Source organism: Schistosoma mansoni, assembly GCF_000237925.1.
Source record: "Schistosoma mansoni, WGS project CABG00000000 data, supercontig 0330, strain Puerto Rico, whole genome shotgun sequence".
Taxonomy (NCBI): domain Eukaryota; kingdom Metazoa; phylum Platyhelminthes; class Trematoda; order Strigeidida; family Schistosomatidae; genus Schistosoma; species Schistosoma mansoni.
The window spans coordinates 6,147-31,327 of record NW_017386181.1 but is presented as its reverse complement, the minus strand read 5'-3'; the positions used below and the strand labels follow the sequence as shown (position 1 = coordinate 31,327).

The 25,181-nt window shown below is 36.0% G+C and overlaps 1 protein-coding gene across 1 annotated transcript in view; it reads left to right on the top strand.

The window, feature by feature from the left end:
- Nucleotides 1–21,074, top strand: part of Smp_156590 (filamin-related) — a gene marked incomplete at both ends in the record, with an annotated part of 43,247 nt that extends 22,173 nt beyond the window's left edge. Inside the window, 10 exons of the mRNA XM_018792367.1 lie at nucleotides 2,003–2,161; nucleotides 3,505–3,708; nucleotides 6,178–6,459; nucleotides 10,856–11,020; nucleotides 12,479–12,669; nucleotides 15,462–15,683; nucleotides 16,023–16,365; nucleotides 17,549–17,754; nucleotides 18,481–18,715; nucleotides 20,887–21,074. Coding sequence (XP_018644284.1) covers nucleotides 2,003–2,161; nucleotides 3,505–3,708; nucleotides 6,178–6,459; nucleotides 10,856–11,020; nucleotides 12,479–12,669; nucleotides 15,462–15,683; nucleotides 16,023–16,365; nucleotides 17,549–17,754; nucleotides 18,481–18,715; nucleotides 20,887–21,074 — 2,195 coding nt within the window. The remainder of the gene's footprint in view (nucleotides 1–2,002; nucleotides 2,162–3,504; nucleotides 3,709–6,177; nucleotides 6,460–10,855; nucleotides 11,021–12,478; nucleotides 12,670–15,461; nucleotides 15,684–16,022; nucleotides 16,366–17,548; nucleotides 17,755–18,480; nucleotides 18,716–20,886) is intronic.
- Between the last annotated feature and the right edge of the window lie 4,107 nt (nucleotides 21,075–25,181).

The following is a 25,181-nucleotide window of genomic DNA, read 5'->3' as shown; positions in this document are numbered from 1 at the left end:
TGTAAGTGTGAGTTAGAAGAAAGTTAGGAGCAACCAAATCAAAATGTAACAGTGTATGAACTCATAAGCTATTAAACTGTAGATTCAAACTAGCTAGTTGGGGTCTACACAGAAACCATGCCCAGCGGTTGGAGTAACATCATGGCTCTGAATCAGTCACGGTGAAGCAGATATATATACTCTGCATCTTACGCTAGATCTTCATAGCTCCAGTTTTATCTCTTTTGCAGGCAGTTTAGTTATCTATATATTCGTATTATTTTGCATCGTGCTTATCCAAAATGACTCCCTTGTTCATTAATTTGACGCTAAATAACTTTTTGCTGTTGATTTCAAGTAGTTCAGTAGTCAAACTATTTTTTACAAAAGGAAAGATTTTTCCTTTTTTAATTTCGCGGAGTTTTCGATATTTATGTTGTTAGTTGTAATTATTATGAAGAAATTGTTACAAAGGGTCATCGAAATATATATGCGCCACACAAACCTTCGAATTTGTGTGTAGGCTGGGATATTGTTCGGGTGACCAAAACGAAGCAGATGGTTTTCTAAAGAGATCACTTCCCGAGCCTTTGACCCGGAGGTCCAATCCACAAGGTCAATGAATAACCTTGGTAGCCGGTAACAAAGAATCGATTCATACACCATATGTCACCTCAGTATCCTGGAGCCCATGTGTAACATGGGTTTGGAATCAGGGTTTTCCAAGTCCCCTAGGTGGATCCTCTGTACCTACAAACCCGGTTTCAGCTCTGGTCATTTGTTTTTCATATGCAATACCCAGCCGCTAGAAGACAGTTTGTAAGACTCCTTTGGTTATGGTTGTATACGCACAGTTATTTGGGAACGTTTAAAGAGGGAGAGTGCACTCTCCTCACCCTCCACCTCACCAGAGTGTGAAAGTATGTTGTTGATAAATAAAATTGCAAGCCAGTTAACCTGAACTGTAATTGTTGCCAAACTCTATTCAATTTTCTATGAACAAGCAGTGGTGTAAAGTTAACAAGTAGGTTGGAAATAGTTCGACCCCCTTTTGACTTGCTTCTTAGTTGTATTATCTTTACCATGCACTTCTTTTTAGTCAATAGATACAGTAACATTTTATTAGGTGAATGAAGGTAGTCGCCGCTTAACACCTCAATATAATGGATGTGATGCCGGACCACCTAAATTAGTGGGGCCGTACTATAACTTGATACTATACAATCAGCATTAAAGAGCAAGACAAATACACAGCATTGATCACTAATAAGTGGTTAATCACTTGTAATGGTTACCTTTTAGATCGCTATAAATGCTAGTATTCCTTCATACTTATTTTTACAAGTCATGTCTGAAGGAAGAAAATAACTGTCTAATAAAATTATTCCCCTGTATCAAGAAAACAATAATTGTTACATTTAACTAGTTCTCATCTTTCATGAAAAACTTTGTTTGTATTGAAATGTTTGAAATTAACATTCTTTTGAAAGTGGATTCAATAGTTTTTGATTTCTTTTTCTTACCTTAAAAACTTTTCTTATAATTTAATGGAATTTTGTTTTGATTCAAACCTGTGATCATCACTGACAAGCCAGTGGATCACAATGCATGCCTTTAATGAACCGGAGAAACCAACTTGCTAGTGAGAAGCATTAACTAGTGGAGTTCAACCAGGTCTGTTGGGAGATATCAACTCACTGAAGACATTGGTGAATGGTTGCTCAACTTCGTGGATTGGTTGAAGCTAGACATTAACAGCGTTGGATACCGGCTCAGTAGTCTAGTGGTTAAGCGCTGGCGCGCGCGACTGATAGGTTCTGAGTTCGAATCTCGTGAGGCGGGATTATGGATGCACGCTGCTGAGGAGTCGCACAATAGCACGAAACGGCCATCCAGTGCTTCCAGGTTTTCGATGGTGGTCTAGCTTGAATTGACTCGTGATCTCAACTCATAGTTATTTTTTTATGAAATCTTATGTGGAGAATCTTTTTAGTCTCCAACTATCTTTTTTTTTATACTCCAGGTGATTTATTGAAACGTTCTCAAGTAAGCATGGGTGCACCAAGTGATATAGCTTTGGAAGCTGTTGATGAAGATATTGCCACTTTAACAGCTAGTGTTCACAGTGCATCTGGTCGAGAAGAACCATGTGTATTGAAAAGTTTGCCTAATAATCGTTTGGGTATGTGTATGCCTTTCTTACTCAATTAACTTTTCTAATTTAATGAAATCCAAGAGAAAATAGTGCTTTATGGTTGTTTCTTTCTAACCAGTATACTAATGACTTGAATCACTAAATAATCGACTTAACGAGTCTGAGCTAGTAAATACATATCACATTCATGTGCTCCCATTCCACCTTCAAGGTCGAAGGTGGATGAGAGATTATAAGCGAGGCAGGCTACTGGACGAAGTTAGTCGAGCACTTACTCATGCTCTAGCCTACTCATCTTTATTTAGATCAGAAGGACAAATGTATGCATACCAATAGTTATTATTCTGTTTTGAGAGTTGAACCTAGCGGCTTTTTTCAATCTTCTCACTTGCATAGTGAGTTTAGTATACCACAGGAGTCAATGTATCGTAACTAATTTGGACCATATAATAAACGCAACAATATATAATTCAGTTAACTGAGAACTGACAAACTGCTGGAAAGTAACTGTGAGATATCTGTTATCCACCTTATCTCATGAATATTTATGTAGGTGGGTGTACTATGGTGTGTGCTACTGATGTCGACAGATATAAGTAGTATTTATCATCAATAGAAAGTAAAATTTCTGGCAGCAGAAGGTTAAGAAGATCAAACTAAAGAGAACGAGAACAAAGTGATTGGTGTGGAAACGAAGGAACAATGGATTCTAGACGATTGATTGACATTTTGTAAATGAAGTATTTACTGTATGGTTCTCAGAGTTTTACTAGGATAATCTGTAATTCAATTTGGTTGTACTCACGGGTGTTCTAGTTCACTATAGTACGACTGAATTGAATGTTCATTAATAACTAGTGGATTTCATATTCCTAGCCTTCTGCGCATTTAATATATGTGTTTATACTACTTGTAAACCGATAATTATAACTTTATCATTCATCTCTAATCCATGTGTTTTCGATCACTGTACATACTAAATTGTGTGTGCCAAAATATGATGAAACAGTTCTGATATTAGTTCCATTGGCGAATGAACGTCCCATAGTTAACATTACCCTTCAATCGTTTATTTGTTGAATACATTATGTTTGTTCTTATGTTAAATATTTTGTAATATAGGCCTATTATTATGTTAGAAATACAGCTTACTGTATCAGACAGCTGTCTTTTCTCCTGATATTCGTTCAGTAATGAGTTTTACGTCAATAATTCAGTCTTGTTAGTAGGTATCACTCAGTCACATTGGATATAACCAATGGATTGGTCCATTTCATCTATTAATTATCATACATCCTACATGTTTTTGTTCATCATACAATCCTATTTCATAGCATTCTTATGTATGTATTTTTTCTCAATTTGTTTAGGTATTTCATTCACTCCTAAAGAGGTTGGTGAACATCTAGTTAGTGTATTTCAAGCAGGAAAGCATATAGCTAATAGTCCTTTTCGGATTCGTGTTTCTGAAAAAGAAATAGGTGATCCACGACGTGTACGTGTTAGTGGACCAGGTTTAATATCTGGTTTATCTAATAAACCTAATCAATTCACAGTGGATACACGTGATGCAGGTAATAATATGTACTATATCTATTCGAAACACTACTGGTGAACATTTTTCAACTGATCACCATATATTCCCCTTTTTTCTTAATCTTACTTTCCCATTAAATAGCTATTCAAATGCTGTCACAGACTGGACGTAGATTAGTAAAATTGTTTTAACACAACTTATTCGGTATTTTTAACAGCTATGATTGTAGTAAACTAGTCGACTGATATAAAACACCAAACATGACAAGTGTATCTGTGTAGTGTATGCTACTTATGCTGACAGATATAAGTAGTATGTAACATAAGTCGGAAGTAAAATACCTTCCAGCAGAAGATTGAATAGAAGAGAATAGGAAAGAAAATGAAGAGTAATTTTAACAACAACAAAGTTGGAAGAATTATGAAGCACGTACAGGACAAATGAGGGAAGATGTGTAAATAATGTATTTAATGTATGGTTCTCGTATTTTATGAAGGCACTCTGTCATTTTGTTCCAAACAAGAAATTGGTTATCCCCACCAAGTTTTCGTTCACTACATCAGTAGGTTTTTTATGGACCAAGAATTTGGTTTTTCGTATAATTTTACATACTTAAGTATTTAGTCTTAAAATAATCTGTGGTGTAGTGAATTTGTGTCATAATGGTGTACTCCTCGATCAGTGATATCATCATTTCCCCAGTGTCTTCCTTGATCAGTAGTAGTGTGGTATGGGTTGCTTATATCCACATAAGTAGTATATGACGATAGTCAGGCGAAGAATGTATTTCACTAGAAGATCGATAAGGAAAGAACGGAAACGAAACGCAATTGGTATAAAAATGCATGAACAATAATAATCGGAGACTATGAACTGATATTTGCAGAAGGAATGATCAAGATTGAGACAATCGATTGATAGTTTGCAAATTAACCATTTACTGTATGGCTATCAGATTTTAGTGAGATAGTCTGTAATTTTCGTATCGAATACATTCTATTGTCCCCACCCGTGTTCTTGTTCACTACAGTAGTACATCTATACTCTCATTTGTAAGACGAAATGTTTCCTTTGAATATAATGTATGTCACAATCACATTTTCGTATGTCGATCCTCTGGTACGTATGATATTTGGTCGAATTTGATAATTACTTTAAAGGTATCTTGAGGTTTACAGAAACATCTAATGAATGATTTATAATTATAACTATTGCCTACACCAGTACATATGCACTCAGTAACAAATCAATCAATATGTTTAGAATAAGTAATTTTAGTTATTTAAAATGATGTAGAAATCATATAGTGAAACTTCTCAGCATTTGGGTCTAACAGGGATATATTCCAAACAATAAACTAACTTATATCAATTGATCATTGGTTACAGTAACCGAAGTGATATTATTTGTAGTACCTCATGTTCACCAAACTTTGAAACTAATAGAGGATTTCCTACTAGGGAATTATGCTACAAATTCAATTTAATTCAGTATTCTTTACATGATTTGACAAAAAAATTAACGAAATAAGCAAGACAAAGGCAAAAAAATGTCATTAGAATACATGAAAGCATGAGTCACTTGAAGCTAGACCACCAAGGAAAACTTGGAATGACTGGATGGCTGTTTCGACTTGTTGTGGGACTCCTCAGCAGTGTGCATCAACAACCTCTCCTCACGAGATGCGAACGCAGGACCTACCAGTCTCGCGCCAGAGCACTTAACCGATAGACCACTGAGCCGGCACCCGATGGTATTTATGTCTAACTTCAACCAATCCACAAAGTTGAGCAACCGTTCACCAATTTTCTTCAGTGAGTTCCTATCTCACAACTATGAAAATACTAAATCTCCACAAAATCCCTTCTGATTAGAATGTGTTTTATTCACAGTTAAAATAAAATAATGAAAATCTGTCATTGATTTGGAAGTTTTTCATCCAATAATTATGATACAAGTCATAAATGTAATCAAAGTGATTCAATCTAACTATCATATTATCTATGGAAAGAAAACATCAGATGATTACTTGAGTTCAGTTAAGTTCAATTATACTACATGTGAGGTTTTGGAAGGTGGTTGTACAATATCTGTTATTAGTTAAAAGTAGAAATACAAACTAATATATACCGACTCAGTGATCTATAACTTAAACGCTCACTGTTAGACCTAGATATCTTGGTTTCCATCTTCAGTTGAGTCATGCATGAACATACTGCTGAGAAGTTCCATACTAGGACAAGACAACTGTGTCAATGTTCCCTGATTTCTTCATGGTTGTCTAACAAGGGTGGATTTGTTATGTAAATTATAAAATTTAGATGAATGTTTAAACATAGGTGAGTACATACATGAACAAATGAAGCTGGAGTAGTTTGTAATTTCTGTTCTACTTTTTAGTTGTCAAGATCTTTGATATATATATATTCCAAGTAACATTTTTATTTTTACAAGGTAATGTAATGTCATAGATTTCGTTTATTTTAAAATATTCTAATCCATGTAGGTTATGCTGGTTTAAGTCTTTCTATCGAAGGTCCAAGCAATGCAGATATAGAATGTCACGACAATAATGATGGTACATGTACTGTTATCTACACTCCAACGGAACCTGGTCAATATGCTATCAATGTAAAGTATGCTAATGTTCATGTTCCAAATAGCCCATTCTGTGTTGATATCGGTGGAGAACCTTCAATGAAAATGATGGAACGAATTACTAGACGACGTGAAGCTTCAAAAGTTACCTGTGTTGGCAGCCGATGTGAATTAACTCTACGGCTTACAGGTTAGTATACGAATGGAATTTTTTATTTATTATACTACGTTGTATAACTAAATACCGTTTATATTAGTAAATACTGTTTGTATTATATATTTGCAATTGACTATCCTAACTAAAGGAAGAACTTAATAATTCGGAATCCATAATTCGATGCTTCTTAATCGAGTCCATATGACAGCGAAATAATAAACTGTATACCATAGAAAGAATAGTTGTCATTTCAGTTCATTTTCTCTTTTCAATCTGTTGGCAAAGTCCGTAAAGTACCAGAAACGTCAGAAAATGTTTCGTTCAATAAGCGTTGAGTGAAACCTTCTCAAAAACATCTAGAAAATTCAGAATTACATGCCAAAGTCTTGATTTGATATTCACCTACATATTTAGTGTAATTCCAGAAATACTCCCGTTTTTCTGTACGTAAAACTAACCCTAAAGTAAGGCTTCTATGCGCAATTCACTCCTCCTCTATAGTGTTCCAGTTAACTTTTGGAAATAGTTCGAACCATCAGATCCGGCTAGAAAGATGGTTTAAGCGTGTCACGGTGACAAGACTTATCACAAACCAGAAATTTCAAAAAAATAGTGAAATGTGTTCCCTGCATTTTTATTAGAAGATGATGTAAATTTATACCTTAACTGAATAAACCAATCAGATATCTCTAATTGGGCTTGTCATATTTCTTGTAACTTTAAATAACATCCAGATCTTAACTAATTTATTTCTATGTTTTACTCGTCACTAATTGATCACAGTTCAGATACTCTATTTAAAACTAAGGAGAACTGGATAAATAACTGTCTCATCCTTGTGATGGAATACCTGAGCACCGTTCACCTACGAACCGACTGGGAACCGGACTCAGAACCTTCAGGCATCACTTACTTACTTACTTACTTACGCCTGTTACTCCCAATGGAGCATAGGCCGCCGACCAGCTTTCTCCAACCCACTCTGTCCTGGGCCTTCTTTTCTAGTTCTTTCCAGTTCTTGTTCATTCTTCTCATGTCTGTCTCTATTTCTCGGCGTAATGTGTTCTTTGGTCTTCCTCTTCTCCTTCGACCTTCAGGATTCCATGTGAGGGCTTGTCTTGTGACACAATTGGGTGATTTCCTCAAAGTGTGCCCAATCCACTTCCAGCGCTTCTTCCTGATTTCTTCCTCCGCTGGAATCTGGTTTGTTGTCTCCCACAGTAACTTGTTGCTGATAGTGTCTGGCCATCGGATCCGAAGTATCTTGCGTAGACAGCTGTTAATAAACACTTGTATCTTCTGGATAATGGCTTTCGTAGTTCTCCACGTCTCTGCCCCATACAGAAGAACTGTCTTGACATTTGTATTGAAAATTCTAACCTTGGTGTTGGTTGACAATTGTTTTGAGCTCCAGATGTTTTTCAGCTGTAGGTATGCTGCTCTTGCTTTGCCGATCCGCGCCCTCACATCTGCATCTGATCCACCGTGTTCATCAATGATGCTGCCCAGATATGTAAAGATTTCTACATCCTCCAAAGCTTCTCCGTCAAGTGTAATTGGATTGGTGCATATTGTATTGTATCGGAGAGTCTTGCTTTTCCCTTTGTTTATATTGAGACCTACTGCTGCTGAGGCTGCTGCTACACTGGTCGTTTTCTCCTGCATTTGTTGTTGCGTTTGTGATAGAAGAGCCAGATCATCCGCGAAGTCTAAATCGTCAAGCTGCATCCTGCCTGTCCACTGTATCCCGTGCATTCCTCCAGATGTTGACGTCTTCATAATCCAGTCGATCACCAGGAGAAAGAGAAAGGGTGAGAGTAGGCAACCTTGCCTAACACCGGTCTTTACCTCGAACGAGTCGGTGAGTTGTCCTCCGTGGACGATTTGGCAGTTTAGTCCATCATAGGAGTTCCGTATGATGTTGACTATCTTCTCAGGCACGCCGTAGTGTCGAAGAAGCTTCCATAGTGTCGTCCTGTCCACGCTATCAAATGCCTTCTCGTAGTCGATGAAGTTGATGTACAGTGATGAATTCCATTCGATTGATTGTTCCACAATGATACGTAGAGTTGCGATTTGATCTGTGCACGATCTATCCTTACGAAATCCAGCTTGTTGATCTCGAAGTTGAGCGTCCACGGAATCCTTCATCCTGTTTAACAATACTCTGTTGAAGACTTTTCCTGGTATTGAGAGGAGAGTGATGCCCCTGTAGTTGTCGCACTTGCTCAGATCGCCTTTCTTTGGTATCTTGATGAGAAGTCCTTTTTTCCAGTCTGTTGGTACATGTTCTTCGTCCCAAATCTTACTGAAGAGGATGTGGAGTATCTTGGCAGTTGCTGTTACATTTGCTTTCAGTGCCTCTGCCGGGATGTTGTCTGGTCCCGCTGCTTTGCCACTCTTGATTTGTCTAATGGCCATGCTGATCTCTTCAATTGTTGGTGGGCCAATATCGATTGGGAGGTCTGTGGGTGCTGCTTCGATGTTGGGTGGGTTCAGTGGAGCTGGTCGATTCAAGAGTTCCTTGAAGTGTTCTACCCACCTGTTTCGTTGTTCTTCAATATCGTTGATTACTTTGCCTTCCTTGTTTTTCACTGGTCTTTCTGGTTGACGGTAATTTCCAGCAAGTTTCTTTGTTGTATCATACAGTTGTCTCATGTTTCGCTCTCTTGCAGCCTTTTCCGCTGTCATCGCTAAATCTTCCACATATTTACGTTTGTCGGTCCTGATGCTCCTCTTCACTTGCTTGTTTGCCTCTGTGTATTCGGCTTGTGCCTTGGCTTTTTCTGCTCTTGTTCGGCTGATATTGATTGCTACCTTCTTGTTCCTCCTTGCTTCAATTTTATCCAGTGTACCAACAGTGATCCATTCCTTGTGATGGTGCTTCTTTTGGCCCAGAACCTCCTGACATGTTGAAACGATTGCCTCCTTGATACCTTTCCAGCTGCTCTCTATGGTGGTTCCCTCTCCATTGAGTAGGTCATGAAAGGCCTCGAACCTGTTGCTGAGGGCTATGTTAAATTCGTTGAGTTTGTCAGCATCTCGAAGAAAGGCCGTGTTAAACTTTTGTGATGTTGTCCGCGCCATTGTCCAGTGCTTCTTGAGTTTTAGTTTCATCTTGGCGACCAGCAAATGGTGATCGGATGCTATATCAGCTCCTCTTCTGGTTCTCACATCCTCCATCGTCCTCCTGAACTTTTTGTTGATGCAGACATGGTCGATTTGATTTTGTGTAGTGTGATCCGGTGAAATCCAAGTAGCTTTGTGTATGTTTTTGTGTGGGAATATGGTGCCACCTATGACCAGTTTATTGAAGGCACATAGGTTTGCAAATCTCTCACCGTTTTCGTTCCTTCCTCCCAGTCCATGTTGTCCCATGACGTCTTCGTATCCAGTGTTGTCCTTTCCAACCTTGGCATTGAAATCTCCCATTAGAATGGTCAGGTCCTTGGTTGGGCACTTCTCGAAGATTGACTGCAGCCTATCGTAGAATTGGTTTTTAGCGTCTTCATCGTAGTCGTTGGTCGGCGCATAGCATTGGATGATGTTCATTGTAATGCCCTCTCTCTTTGTTTTGAAGGAGGCTTTGATGATCCTCGGTCCATGAGATTCCCATCCTATAAGTGCATTTTGTGCTTTTCTAGACAGCATCAGTGCCACTCCTTGTGTATGTGGGGCATTTTCTTCTTCATGACCGGAGTATAACAGAAGTTCCCCTGAAGACAGTCGTTGTTGTCCAACCTGCGTCCAATGTGTTTCACTGATTCCAAGCACTTCCAGGTTGTATTTCCTCATTTCCGCAGAAATTTGGAAGACTCTGCCGGTCTCCCACATTGTCCGGACATTCCATGTACCTATAAAAATTGTCGCTCTGGTTGTAAGAAGGTGCATCGGCCTCATGACTTCCGAAGGAACTCGGCTTTCATCATGAGACGTCATTTTTCCTTCTACTCCCAGGGCAGAGTTTGAATGGTTTGAATGATTTTTTCTGGTTAGCGTTTTTTTAGCGAGTTGATTTTCTACGGGATGGGGTCGCTAACCCCATGCCCAACCCTCCTCCTTTACCCGGGCTTGGGACCGGCAGTAGCCCCTGGAGGAGCTACAGGCGGAGTTTTCAGGCATCACAACTAATGCTTAATAGTTAGGACCAATTGATGTGTTACAATGACAGTTAAATGTCTCTTGTTGAGAAGAATTATATCCATGTCTGTCATTTCAAGTCTATTCTATTGATGTAGACTCTTAAGTTCACACAATAACATCATTCGAAGAATGCAGTAAACTGTATGATATTCATTCTACTGTTCTCAACATCCATACACAACTTATAAGCTATCATTCCCAATTTGTTTATAAATTCAAATAACCATTTTGTTCTGTTTGTCTTTGTGTATATGTAAGTCAATCTATTATTTTAAAATTATTCCAGATACAAATCCAAATGATTTGTCTGCTACAATCACTTCACCTTCTGGTCATACTACTCGTTGTGAAATTGTTCCCATTGATAATGAACATTACAACATTAAGTTTATACCACAAGAAATGGGTGAACATTTAGTAACTGTTAAACACAAAGGGATTCAAATATCAGGTAAATTGTGTTAATCATATTCAATGAAAACGTGATACTATACTGTTTGTTTTGATTCAGCTATGAACCGTTTGTTGACAGGGTATTATTTCTTTTTATTTCCAAATACTTTTGTTTTCATTACAACATGAGGAAAATCAGCTGGATATCAGTTATCTGTACCTATTTCGTTATATAAATAGTTTTATCTTTAGTACATTTGATGTTTCAATCGTAGATTCACTTCAATCCCAAAAATAATACCTCACCTTGCCCTATAAATTTACGTTGCTGGTGATAAGACCTTAAAAAGATAGAATTAGTATTTCAAAACTACTCTCTAACAAATAGTTAATAACTAGCTTCTAACAGTTGCCCCTTGTGCTCTGTGATCATGTCTTTGAGTCTTCAAGAACACAGCTAATGTAATTTTCTTTTCAAGTCGCTTCCATAGTGTGAACGATTGAGAACTGTTAACCACCCATCATTTACGAAAACTTTGACGAAACTATTACTACTTCACTCATATTCCACAGTTTTGTTAGGTCTTTTTTTACAAGAAGTGGTTTTATACTACAATTTTAGACTGAATGAAGAAACAAATTTTACCAGCCTCAATCAGTAAAAATCTCCTATAGATGATAGTTATCATTAGAATACTAAAAATATGTTTCTTTGTTACATTTCGTAAAATTTACTGTTATCAAAGAGTTTCACATTTGTGATGTGGGATATTATTACATTTGCAAGGAACTATTGTACAAAGTCATATGAAATTTGAAAATATGGCAGAATATGAACTGTGTGAATGTTCATTAAAAACACAGTATAAGTCTTCCTTCAACTCCCAGGTCAGAGTTAAAATGGTTTGAATAATTTTTCCTGGTTAGCGTTTTTTTAGCGAGTTAGTTTTCTACGGGATGGGATCGCTAACCCTATACCCAACCTTCCTCCCTTATCCGGGCTTGGGACCGGCAGTAGCCCCCGGAGGGGTTATAGGCGGAGTTTTAAAAACACATAAATAGTGACTTAATGCTTCTCACGTCATACTGTATCCTGTTCATTGAATAATGATACTAAGATTCCTTGTGGATTCAGTAATATTTTACATTCATCACTTCTCAGAAATTTGAAATTGAAATGAAACTAGATATGAAATTAATATCTGAAATTGTTTATTCAAAATTATTCATAATATTCCTAGTTCACTCAGTATGTTCAATGTTTTCTACTGTCTACTGATACACCGGATGATGATGCCTTGTATAGAGGAGTTTATCGTGTTAAAGTAGATAACAGATGTTTTGAAAGCTTGTTCCATTTTATCGTCGATACAAAAAACAATTTTGTTCACATACTTCTATGATGTATAGTTGAAAAAAGTTACAGTACCTTTACTGATCGAAATACTATAACGTTACATGGCATCAATCATAAATTATCTTTGTTTTGTAATTATTATTATTAAATATTTTCCAGGGAGTCCATTCCACTTTACTGTTGGTCCAATCACTGATGGTGTAGCTAACAAAGTTAGAGCAATGGGTCCTGGCCTTCAAGAAGGTTGGACACATATTACTAATGAATTTACAATATATACACGTGAAGCAGGCGCTGGAACATTGTCAATTGCAATGGAAGGTCCTAGTAAAGCAGAAATTGATTGCGATGTATGTATGTGGTGGAACTTTATTTTAATGAATAATAATAGTCACTATCGTGTTATGACTTTATAAAAAGTAGGCCGTATCCAATTCGTTATGATTGTTTATCCGGCTTTTATCACGTGATTTATCCACCAATCGGAATATGACTTGTCTAATCTTAACACTGTGCCGAATCAATGAAGTTCAACTGGTATGAGCAGTCTAACGTCCTTATTGGTCCCTTGTCCGCTTAGCCCTTCCAACTGAGTCCAGAACACCAATTGCAGCTTCTGCTTTACGAATCTATGAGAATCATTTATTTCAAGCATACTCGGTTTATATACCAGACAGACATACCACATCACACCATAAAATAGAAAATAATATTTGTGCAAAATCAAGCCAAATGTGGCTGTGAACGTGGGAGACAATAATCAATAATCTGAGTGTAATTTAGGAACAGTAAATCGTATAATAATAGTTTATAGGTCAAAATGAAGCTTATAATAAGATGGATATAGATATACATAATCTAATTGTTATATACTAGGGAAGAAGTAAGTACGGATAACTTGCGGGACCTACTATCGGACTATTGTTCTATGTATATTTCTATTGTGTAACTACTCAGTAACCAGATTATCTATATCTATATTCATCTTAGTGTAAGCTTCATTTTGACCTATTGATTATTATTATATGATTTACTGTTCCTATGTTATGCTCGGTTTATTGATTATTGTCTCCCACGCTTACAGCCTCATCTGGCTTGGTTTTGTACAAATATTATTTTCTATTTTATGGTATGATGTAGTCTGCCTGTCTGATATATAAACAAAGTATGCTTGAAATAAACGATTCATATTGCCGAGGCTGCTATTGGTGTTCTGGACTCAAGTGGACGGGCTGGGCGGATTAATGGCCAATAAGGACGCTAGATTACTCGTACTAATCGAACGTCATTGTCACAGTGTGAAGGTCGTAGAAGTCGTATTTCTATTGGCGGATAATTCGCGCAAGTTACGTCCTTGTTTAATTCGTAAGGTCGTAACGAATTAGCGACGACCTTGATCAAGACATAACGATTGGCGACGGCTAGGTCAAAGTCATAACACTTATCACTCAATAAGAATATATATAAAGTAATAGTCCATTTATAGATCCCGGAAGTTACCTGTACTTACGTTTTCACTGGGATATAACACATCGTTTTCATTTTATCCTTAAAAATATTGTTTCTTTACTGGATGTGCTTGATGACTGTTTGCTCCCTTTGATAGTTTCACCAACTCTAGTGGGTTGATATTTGATAAAGTAGGTAATTCGGATATTTATTACGTATGCTTAATCACCGCCTGCCTCGACGCGCAATGTTTCATCATATAGAAGTAAAATGGAAGATTATTAGTGATTTCCAAAATAACACTTAGCGTCCATACATGAAGTCCTTGACTGAGACGTGTATTGAGATACAGAGTACCTGGTTGGGATCCTCGCAGTTATTGTGCCCAATTAAGGCATTCGATAATATGGTTAGAAATTGATCACAATCAAATAGATGTGTTCTCTCTTGAATTTTAAAGCTGTTATATGTTAGATTCCTGCTCATTGAGCGTTAAAGTTCTGGTGTGGGTTTTTATCATCTGGATTCTTTAATCCACTGTAATTTTTTTTCTAAATCGCTCACATTCTCGGTTTACTTTTCTAGCATGAGTGAGATAATCATCGAATGGAGATTTTGATATTTGAAAACACTAATAGCGAATGTTGAATATTGTGAACTGTTCCCCAAAACTTTTAGATAACATTTGGATTGTGTCATTAAAAGATAAATCTCTAGGAGTTTGTAGCAGAATGAAATTCACGTGTTTATTTTATTCACATGTTCCAAGTCTTCACAGAAGCAAGCTCACGTTAGCTGCATCATCGAGATTTGAACATTTGACACGGAATATGTCTTCAAAGCGATGAACCCAAGAATCGAATATGATACCAGATTCAGGATCATAGTTGAATTCACAAATGGAGTTTGTAATTCTTTTAGAATTATCTAACTGAAAGGTTGAAGTTGAACGAAATGAGAGCTTCTGTATCGGTGCATCGAAAAGCTTCATATGATTTGCGTCACTCTACGCTTGCTGAATTTGTAGGATAGTTTTAATGTAGTTCACAGATATAAACACTTTTTTGGAGCAACTGTAATAAAAAAAACCGTTGCCACTCTTGTTACGTCCTTGATCTGTCTGCCCAATAATATACAGGAGAGAACTTGTTTCAACATAGCTTAAGCTCGTGACATGACAGGCTAACTGGTTTAACCATGAGGTTAGAAATGTGTGAATCCGAATTGAGACTAACTGCCTTGGACAAAGAGACGAAAACTATTCTACCATCTGACCGTTTGACGAGAGAGAGAAGACGAGTCAACTAGAACACTACTCAATTTATTTCTGATCCCGATTCAGATTAGTGTAAAGAGATACATGAATAAATAGATGACTAACATGACCACAACACACAAACAATGAAAACAATACAATTATGTCCAAACTGGGTATTAGGATAGGAAAATAGAGTACAAAAGGTTACGTTTAAATAATAATAGCTTTGGAATAAAAGAGAGTATGATAGTGAATCATACATGAAACGAAAGCTCATGGTTTGTTGAATAAACTGGAAACAAAATTAAATGTTAGTGTTTTACAAGCATTGAATTAAGTGAAATAACGTTACCAAAAAATAGCTCCTATTGTTTGTTATGGCTTGCCATGAATATACTATATATACTTTTTTTGTTTTATTTTTTCCCATCTCAGGAAAGACGCGATGGTTCTTCAGCTGTACTGTATCGTGTTACTGCACCAGGCACATACATCTGCTCACTCAAGTTCAATGATGAGCACATTCCTTGTTCTCCATTCCGTATACATGTTTCTGACTCCACACAAACTAAACGTATAGCATCTTACACACTACCTTCTCGAACCACTGATGTTCACTCTGCTCGCAGTACATCCAGTAAAGAAGAAACACTTCAAGTGAGTTTGTTAAACGTATTATTTATACATATTTATATTGGTTTAGGGAGACGCAATCGTAAAGATTGTTGAATCCTCATCTTGTACACTGCGGAATGACCTCAATAAGTAGGAAGCCATAGATAATTTTTTCGTCCTAATATGGATGGGACCCAACCGGGAATCGAACCTAGGATCTTTAGGTCTTGAGGCAAACGCTTATCCTTCAGAATGCTCTATATATTAATGATAATTATAAACTCACTAGTAACTAATTTCTAGGTTTTGTTCCCAGAGCCCTAGTGAGATGTAATCAGTGGTGTTCTAATTTAACTTATCATATATTTTTTGTTTGATTAGATTGGACGTCCAATAGCCTTCACTGTACATCATGTTGAAACTCCTGGATATATTTTAAAAGCAAAAGTATCAACTCCTTCAGGTACTCATGAAGATGCTATTGTTCAACCTATTGATCCAGATCAATTTGTAATCCGTTTTGTTCCACGTGAAGGTGGTCCACATTTAGTTCATGTACATTCTGTGCCTATAAAGGATTCAAATAAAGCTGAATGGAGTTTTGGTCCAAATTCAGTGTATAAATCAATTCAAGGATCACCATTCCGCCTTGTAGTTAGTCAGCATGCTGCTGATCCAGGCATGGTATGTGCTTCTGGAGAAGGATTACGTAGAGGAAAAGTTGGTAAGTTCACTGATAAAATTAATTGATAACAATGCCAATGTTATCTTGAGGTAAATGTTTTTATAAATAGTCGACTGCTTTAGTCAAAAAGGGATTCATAACTTGGATTAATGAAATAAAGTTAAATTTTTCCAACTACACTGATGTGAAACTTATTTTCCTGGGTTAAATAATAAAAATGATTGTCATTCACTGATATTAGATATTCAGACAAAACAATCGAACGAGTCTTTCGTACGTTAATTCAACTTAAATCAAGAAAACGTTATCTGTTTTACTAACACTTGTACACTATCCCAATAGTTGCCTGTCAGAATTCATTAGTCAAACACAATTTACTATGATCGAATACAATCACACTTTCATTTTCTACTTAACCAATTTTACGAATATATAAGGTGTTTTATTCAAATTAAGAAATCATTGGATTGAACGCTAAATAAAACTCATGCCTATACTTTACTCTTGCCCTTATTTCTAGCTATCTCATTGTATTCTCAATTTGGGCGTAGATCACCTTTAGGCACATACATTAATTTATATCTTCTATAAAACATTTACAACACTTAAATTCACTTGGTATTGTTATACTTGAATCTCCCCATTGATGTTCAGGACTGCAATTCATTAGTTTCCTATAGGTATATATGTGAATACTGCGCGTATTACCTCGATATTGCCTTAATTGCCTTAATAAGAAAAGATGGATCATGGCTAGCACTATACTGCTAGTTACTATCCATCTTCCAATGAAATGACTTCAAAGTTTTCTTTTTAAACTTTATATTACGTATTTCTTAAATCTAACACACACTTTTAATATCTCAACGAATCTGATAATGTTCGTTACTCTATTGATCCAGCTTTCTCCCATTTATTGTATAACTCAAATTGGTAAACTCATGTATTATACCGATCATATGAATTATGACATAATAATAATAATAATAATTACTTATTGCAAATGTACACACACATAAAACGAGTCCCCCCCCAATTCAACCTTTTCTTTATTCTACATATCGTCATGACAATAATATTAAAGAAGTATTCATCAAATGGATTGTATGTAGAGTTCATCTTGTCAACAATTTCATTTCTTTTATGTATGATCTCATTTTCTTAATTAGATTAGAAATGTTTGCAAATAAATAAAAGTATATTATTATTATTATTATTCTAGATATAAAGAATTCCTTTTTCGTTAATACTACTAACGCTGGTTGTGGTGTTCTAAATGTTACAGTAGATGGACCAAGTAAAGCAACTGTTACTAGTCAAGAACATGATGAAGGTTATGCATTTTTCTATACACCAACTGTTCCAGGTGTTTATGAAATAACTATTAAATATGGTGGTAATTTTCATATAAGTGGTTCACCATTTCGAGTAAGTAATAGTAATCATATACTTTATTTTATCCTAGTCTATATATTATTCTAAAAAATGTAATACATCGAATAATTAGACAAACTAGCGCATGGGTCACTACTTAATGATCCATCAGCTCTACAGGAGGTTAGTCGCGATGGATACATTTCAGATTATAGAAGTGGGTAACGCCATTTCGAATCCCACAGGGAAGCTGAGTCTTGCTGTTGAGTGCCATTTAGCACAGAGCTTATGTTTAAGGTCTCTTGCGACTACCTTATATCAAAACACAGTCCATCTAATGTCAAGTCACTTACACTAGTAACCACGTTGCAACTTTATTGATAAAATCCGGTCGGCACCGAAAGACTAGACAACAAGAGATTTTCCCACTTCCCAGTGACCAATTGATTGCAAATATAATTATGCATCATCATATATATATAAATTTGAAATATGAGTAAGTTTGTTTTACTTTTCATCCATTCTTTTGTCACCATAGTAAACAGTTATACAGATTCTTTTACGAGAATTAAATGCGTTAATTCATGCTGAAATATATGTCGTCTGTATATATTTTGTATTCACTTATATGAATGATTTATGGATTGCTTTATCGTTTCCGAACTATTAAATCAGTATCTGCTGTTCAGAAACACATTCCAATTCATTTTGTCATTTTATGCCATCAGTGTACTCTTAAGGTTTTTTCTAAATATCATAATCACTTGTCTTTCTATTTAGGTTGAAGTTACGGGAACTCCTAGATCAGAAGTTACTGATTCTCGTTCAGAAGATCGTCAATCAAATGTTACTTTAGAAACTGTTGGTAAAGCAATGACAGGAGTGTCAGCTTCAGCTGAACTAGAAAATCACTGCTCAGGATCTCATCCTGAATTAGTCAATTGTCAAGGACTTGGTTTAAAATATGCAGAACGTGATCGTCTGAATTATTTCAATGTTGATGCCAGCCAAGCAGGTAGAACTTTATATCAATCAAATTTAGTCATTATTGGTAATCTATTTATCCTTTATTTTATTTTTCTCACTTTTCTCCTATCTAATAGGATTCTGACTACATTCTAATCTAATTTGTTATCAATCCAAACAAAATTCGTTCGTATATTTATTAATAATAATCATGTAGTATATTCTGAAAATAATAAATCATGTCAGTTTACAGGCATGATCAGATCGATATACATAGTATTATTAGATGTCAGTCAGTCAGTCACAACGTAGAACTTCGTACGTACGTACATCAGTTTGAGTTGCCATACCACTTTAGCACAAAGATGCAGTTGTCGATTCAAATCCCATAGTGGTAGAAGTAGTACGAGTATAAGCAGTAATCCGAAAGATTAGGGTTTGAAGATGTTATTCAAGGAGTATAATCCAGTGAAATAAATTTAGAAAGAGAAAAAAGGTAGAGATATGAAGAATTCAGAAGATTAGAATATGCTAGAAGACAAAGAGTGGATGCACCTTCGCCATTGCAAACGATTTTGAACCATGTCATTCAAGGTCTCTAACCATCGATAGCTGTCATCTCGCGAATCCCAACCAGGTAGCCTACACCTACCAATATGGCTCAGTCCACTTGTCAGTGACTTCATGGATTTTATTATTAGATGTAGAGAACAGATATGTGATATTAGATTGTTTTAAGTTTTCTAGTTCGAAAATTGTTCAAGTAGTATATTTTTCACACGTATTACAGTAATGAAAGGAATCAGTCGGAAACTTTGAATTCTTTTGAAGTTGAAATCCTTTTGATCTTTGAACGGTACATTTAAGGTCATTTCCTGAGCCATAACGAAATGATTATAATCATCTATAACTACAGAAAATAAAACGGAAGCAGAGAGCACGGAAAGAAAGGTAATAATTACTACAATAGGTTAATTAGGCTTACCATAATACATATGTCAGGTTATTTTATTATCTAACATTCGTGTTAGATATCATTTAAACTAGTGATGGTTGCCAGGGATAGTGTAAGTTTAAAGGTAGGTGGTTTTATCCAGTGGATTCAGTGATAAAACTGTCTAAACATTTAAGTACCTATAATCTCTCTTACGGAATTAGATAAACTTACAGGTGCAAGAACATTTAATGCATTTTCAGCGGAACAGTAAGCATCCATGCAGCGAACAAAAAGATGAGAATGATTTTATCTCATGGATAGATTGTGGTAGATTATTCCAGAGTCTAGAAAATTTACTGGTCAATTCATATAAAGAAATGATTTAGAATGTGATTGTTTCACTAATGACAAAGAGTTACAGATGCTATAATTAGGGGTTTCTGCATATTGAATTGCTTCACTGGATGTACAGAATAGTTTATCAAGTATCTTGAAGAAAAAAATCAGATTTAGTTTGAGTCTGCTCTTCCATAAAGGGTCCAGTCCAAGTTTATTACATCTAGACTCATAATTTAAGTAACAGTCCCCAGAATGCGAATTGTAAATCGTCTCTGAACAGATTCCAACTTTAATTTATCATTTATGCAAACACTACTAAGAATAATTGTTCAGCCTTCTAAAAATGGTCGAACGCAAACCGTATATATCAAAATACGTGATTCGTTGTTATAGAAATTACGAATTATGCGACCCATAGGACGTTGGAACTTGAAAGTCTGTTTCAAAACCTGTTATTCCTAGGACAAATTGTAACTTCTTACCATTTATGGTAAGATCCAAGTTGAGTGATGTATTACCAAAGCACATGCACTAACATTTAGCCATGTTAAGCTCCAACTATCATTTTCAGCACCATCAGGCTACCTTGTTGGGCTCATGATGAGAAAATGAACACACTACTTTACAATAATCTTTATATAGAGGAGACGCCCATACAAAAGCAATCGCAAGTATCGTTGATATAAATTAAAAAGAGCGAAAGGCCTATGTCTATTGTGTTTTAGAAGAGATTTTTGGGTAATATCAACTTATACGCCTAGACAGTTATACCTAACAAACTTTTAGATAAGTCACCTTTTAACATCCAACTTGTTAGGATCATCTGACTGTAAAACTGTCACGGATTTTTACTTCCATGTAAATTTAAATCAAGAAATGTTTTCACTTGTATAAGTTTTCTTTTCCCATTGACAACATATTCCCTGCTTGTTTTTTTATTTCAGGTAACGATGTTCTACTGATTGGTATCTGTGGTCCAAAACAAGCATCTGAAGAAGTGGTTGTCAAACATTTATCCAATAATCAATACACTGTATCATATCGTGTATTTCAAAGTGGTAAACACTTTTTAGTAATTAAATGGGGTGATCAACATATACCAGGTAGCCCATTTGTGATTGATATCCCTTAAAAAACACAATTACAAACTGTTTACAATAATAATAACGATAAAATCAGTCTAAATAAAATCATTCATTAATTTAATCAACGGAATCCTTTCACATAGATACATATGTATGTGTTTGCGCGTGTGTGTGTGTATGCGTATGTGCTATTTTTGCGCATCTTCTCAAATTGTCCATTTCTTAATTCCTCTCATATACACTATGTTTCTTGTTTAAATTTTCTTCATTTACGAAAATAAAACTGCACAAATCTTGCTTCCCATCATTAGCCATAATTAGTCAGTTACATACACACTTGAAAATACAGAGTAATCATTAATATTGTGTCGTTTCTTTTTTTCTCATTTTGAAGTGCCTTTCTGCATAGCAATGTTGTCTGCTCTCTACACTGTCTGCCTTATTATTAATATTATCACTGGTGTTACTATTATTGAGGTTTGTACAAACCAAATGCCTACCATTCAAATATGATTCCTTTTTCTTATTTCTCTCGTATACACTTCATAAATCTTCTTTCTGTTACCATGCCCATACACGCACACACACATACACTTTTACGTATTAAGTTCAATCTTTTTCTGTCTATTCCTTTAAACATACAACATGAGATCGGTTCGATTCTTCTATTTGTTTTTTTGATTTTGACGACAAAATCGAATGATTTATATGTGTAATTCCCAATTTAACATAAATTGTTACCATTTAATACTTTATCTTACCTTATATGAAATGTATATTGGAGGGAATTGATACGATATTGTGGATTGAATGAAAATGGACGTTTTGCTTAAACCCTAAGTTTAACGCTGCATTGCATTAGAAAAAAATTTGAAACAACTATAAGTAGTTTTTAGTAACAATGTCATTAATAAGCAAAGATGGATAATGGCTAGCACTGGAATCCAGGATGCGCGTTTCGTTCTATTTGGGACTCATCAGCTGGATGTACCTGCATCTCAGAATTGATGTTCACTCTGGGACTCGAACCCAGTGCCTTTCGCTTCAAACGCCATCGCGAGTCCCAAATAGGACGAAACGCGCGTCAAACTGGATTCCACTGCTAGCCACTAGCCATCTTTGCTTACAATGCTCGTAAATTAAGGCTATATCGAGGCAATACGCACAGTATGCACATATGCCAATAAGAGACTGACCAGTTTCAGTCCTAACACATCGATGGGAAGATTCAAACAAACAATAATAAATGAAACTAAATGTCATTAATAGTATCTGTTTATGTGTGCATATTGAATAGACTGGCATTCTCGATGTTGCTTTATTTGAAGTTGGACAATGTAATTAGGTGTCAGTGAATGAGATACAGTGCTATGTGGCATTCATGCGAGTGATGATTTCCGTTGACGTAGTTAACATATCATCTTTCTTTACGCATAATCGGCTTATCGGTTAGTCACAATAAAAGTAGGTAATATGTTTGGCTAAGCCACCTGTAATGATGGTAATTAGTTTGTGTTTAACACTTCATATAGGTACTCAATTCATATTATGTAATGTTTTTGCCATCGCTATGCACTCTTTCGTTGCAGCTGAATCGTCTGTTCATAATTCTTCCATCAATATTTTTTCAGCTTGAAAATAAAGTATTTTTAACTGTATCTTCTAGCTATGGAAGCCATTTTGGTTGTTAAGAAACAATCTATTTTCTAGTGTGGCCAATCGTTATCATGTCCTGTTAGACTCCGAATAGTCTCAAACCACTTGTAGTCTGAATAGTTTAATCTTTGCCCGCATTTTTCATCCTTTAGCTTCCTAAAGTTCAGTGACGAATTTTTGTTAGTAATTGTCTTATATGATTCTTCAGACGTCATCATTTATATCGCCTGGATTGACTCAGTTTTTTAGTGATCCACCTAGCTAATAAATAGATCAGTCGCATCTTGTTTTCAATACACACTACTTTTGTTTATTATGACCTCAGTGCAGCCTGTCTTTACTTGAATATCATACACTTCAACCTCTACAAAACACTAATTTGAACATAAGATGGGGAATGTATCAGTTGTCCAAAAGATGGAGTTTTGTTGTGGCAATTTTACTTTACCACACGAAGTAACAGATTAGATGTATCTTATAATACATTGTAACGGTAAGTGATCGAATTCATGTCTGTTGTTATGACTGACGGCTCAAAAAATGAACTATTTGGTAGGAGATAAAAATCTAGGTAATCAAATCTTCCATAAATTGAGGCTTTATTGACATCCACGAACTATGGGACGAATCGTATTGTTTAGTGATGCAAATATAGGCAGGACGACATGTTTATCAAGTTTTCAGTAGCCTTTATTTGACAGGAATTAATTTCATTTAATTCTAACAGATAAAATGTTAACATGACAGATCGTGTCTCTCCACATGTAGGTCCTCTATAAACCATTTACACAATTGGCGAGACTACAATTTATTGACGAGCCAATCAGAAGCGTCTCAGGGACTTCAAGGTCACGGCGCCAATTTCAGTACCTGATGCTCATGTACGATCGGTTCACAGAGAATTTTAGAGAAGACTTGACAACTAAGCGGTTACAACAAATGAGACTAATAAGTTCCGGATATTAAATGACCTGTAGACATTGTGCAGGCTACCGTGATGTTCTTCGATTTAATATATTTTGAAGGAAGACGTTTGTTGGAATAGGAACCTTTATTGCTCGATCCAGATTGAGACTAAGGCATATTATAAGAATTGCCGCAACTGTATAATAAAAGCACCAGTACCATCGGCTGCAATAATCGCAGATGTTACTGAAGCTTCGGCTGTTCAGTGGTATGAGTATTGTAGGGACATATCCATGATAAAAATGATTAAATTACACAACCGTAGTACACGCAAACAATATTGAAGCTATGCGGTCGAGGCTGAGAGGGTTTTTGCGACCTTATCATGGTTCCGGAAACCAACTATTATAGAGCCATATGGATAGGTTCCTCTACCTTATGCATTACGATTTTGGAACCTTTGGATCTTTTTCTAACCTTGGCAAGCTTTTGGACCATATAAAAGAAGTGTATCCACTTTAATTATTTGGTTCTGTATAATATATTTTAACTCTATGCTGACTGTTTACTGATTGGCTAACATTTCTCAAGATCACTTAAGATTCGTCCAAAGGTCGTCCGTAAATTATTGTCTCACCACACAATTAACATCGGCTGATATTAACATATACTCGGGACGCTTCTGTACAAACGTCTACTTGAGTGGAGGTCTACAATTAAGCCTAACAGATGAATTTGTATAGAGACCCTGCGTATTCGTAAAACCTACCACCATCATCTATTGTAGCAAATAGATCTGTTGACGATATACTGAAGCAATATGTTGAAAGTATGAGATGGCAACCTACTGAACATGGGTTTCTTAATGCGATTAGTATTGCCACTGTTTTCTATATGTGATAATTCATATTAATTTTGGTGTATTTAGGTTGTGGCTAGTAGTAAGGCTCAAAATGCATGTTTCATCCCAAACGGACCTCATCAGACGTCTGTACATCTATACCATTGGTTAATATTCACACTGAGATTCAAATCTAGTTCACTTTGCATCAAATGCTCAGCACGCCATTCCACAACTACACTTCTGAGTTCAGACAGACACTAACTTGTGATACGATGTTACATTAAACCAGTTCACTCAGGATCCATGTCAACAGACACTGATCAATTGCAAATTTGAATATCAACCAACAATAGGAAATTATAAACTCTTAGTAATTCACATTTATCATTGTGAATTTTCTGATTTATTCTAGTAACGTAATTGATTATCATTTATTATTATCAACTAATTAATTCTCATAGTTGAAAGCTTGAGCCCAGTATATAACATACCACCAGATCCTGAGGGGCGCCACAATGAAATTAAATTGTACCATATCTCTGGACAACCGGGAGGGAAAACTCACAGAAGTTTATTAAGGCATTTCTTCACCATGCGGATCAACTCGTTAAATTCACAGATAGACCACAGCAACAAGTTCGAAGGGGTTCAAGATTCTCTCTGCGGAGAGGGAACTAATACGGAGAGCAACTGAAGAGAAAATAAAAGAGGCTACCATTTCAACATCGTCGTGAGGTTCCTGGGCCAC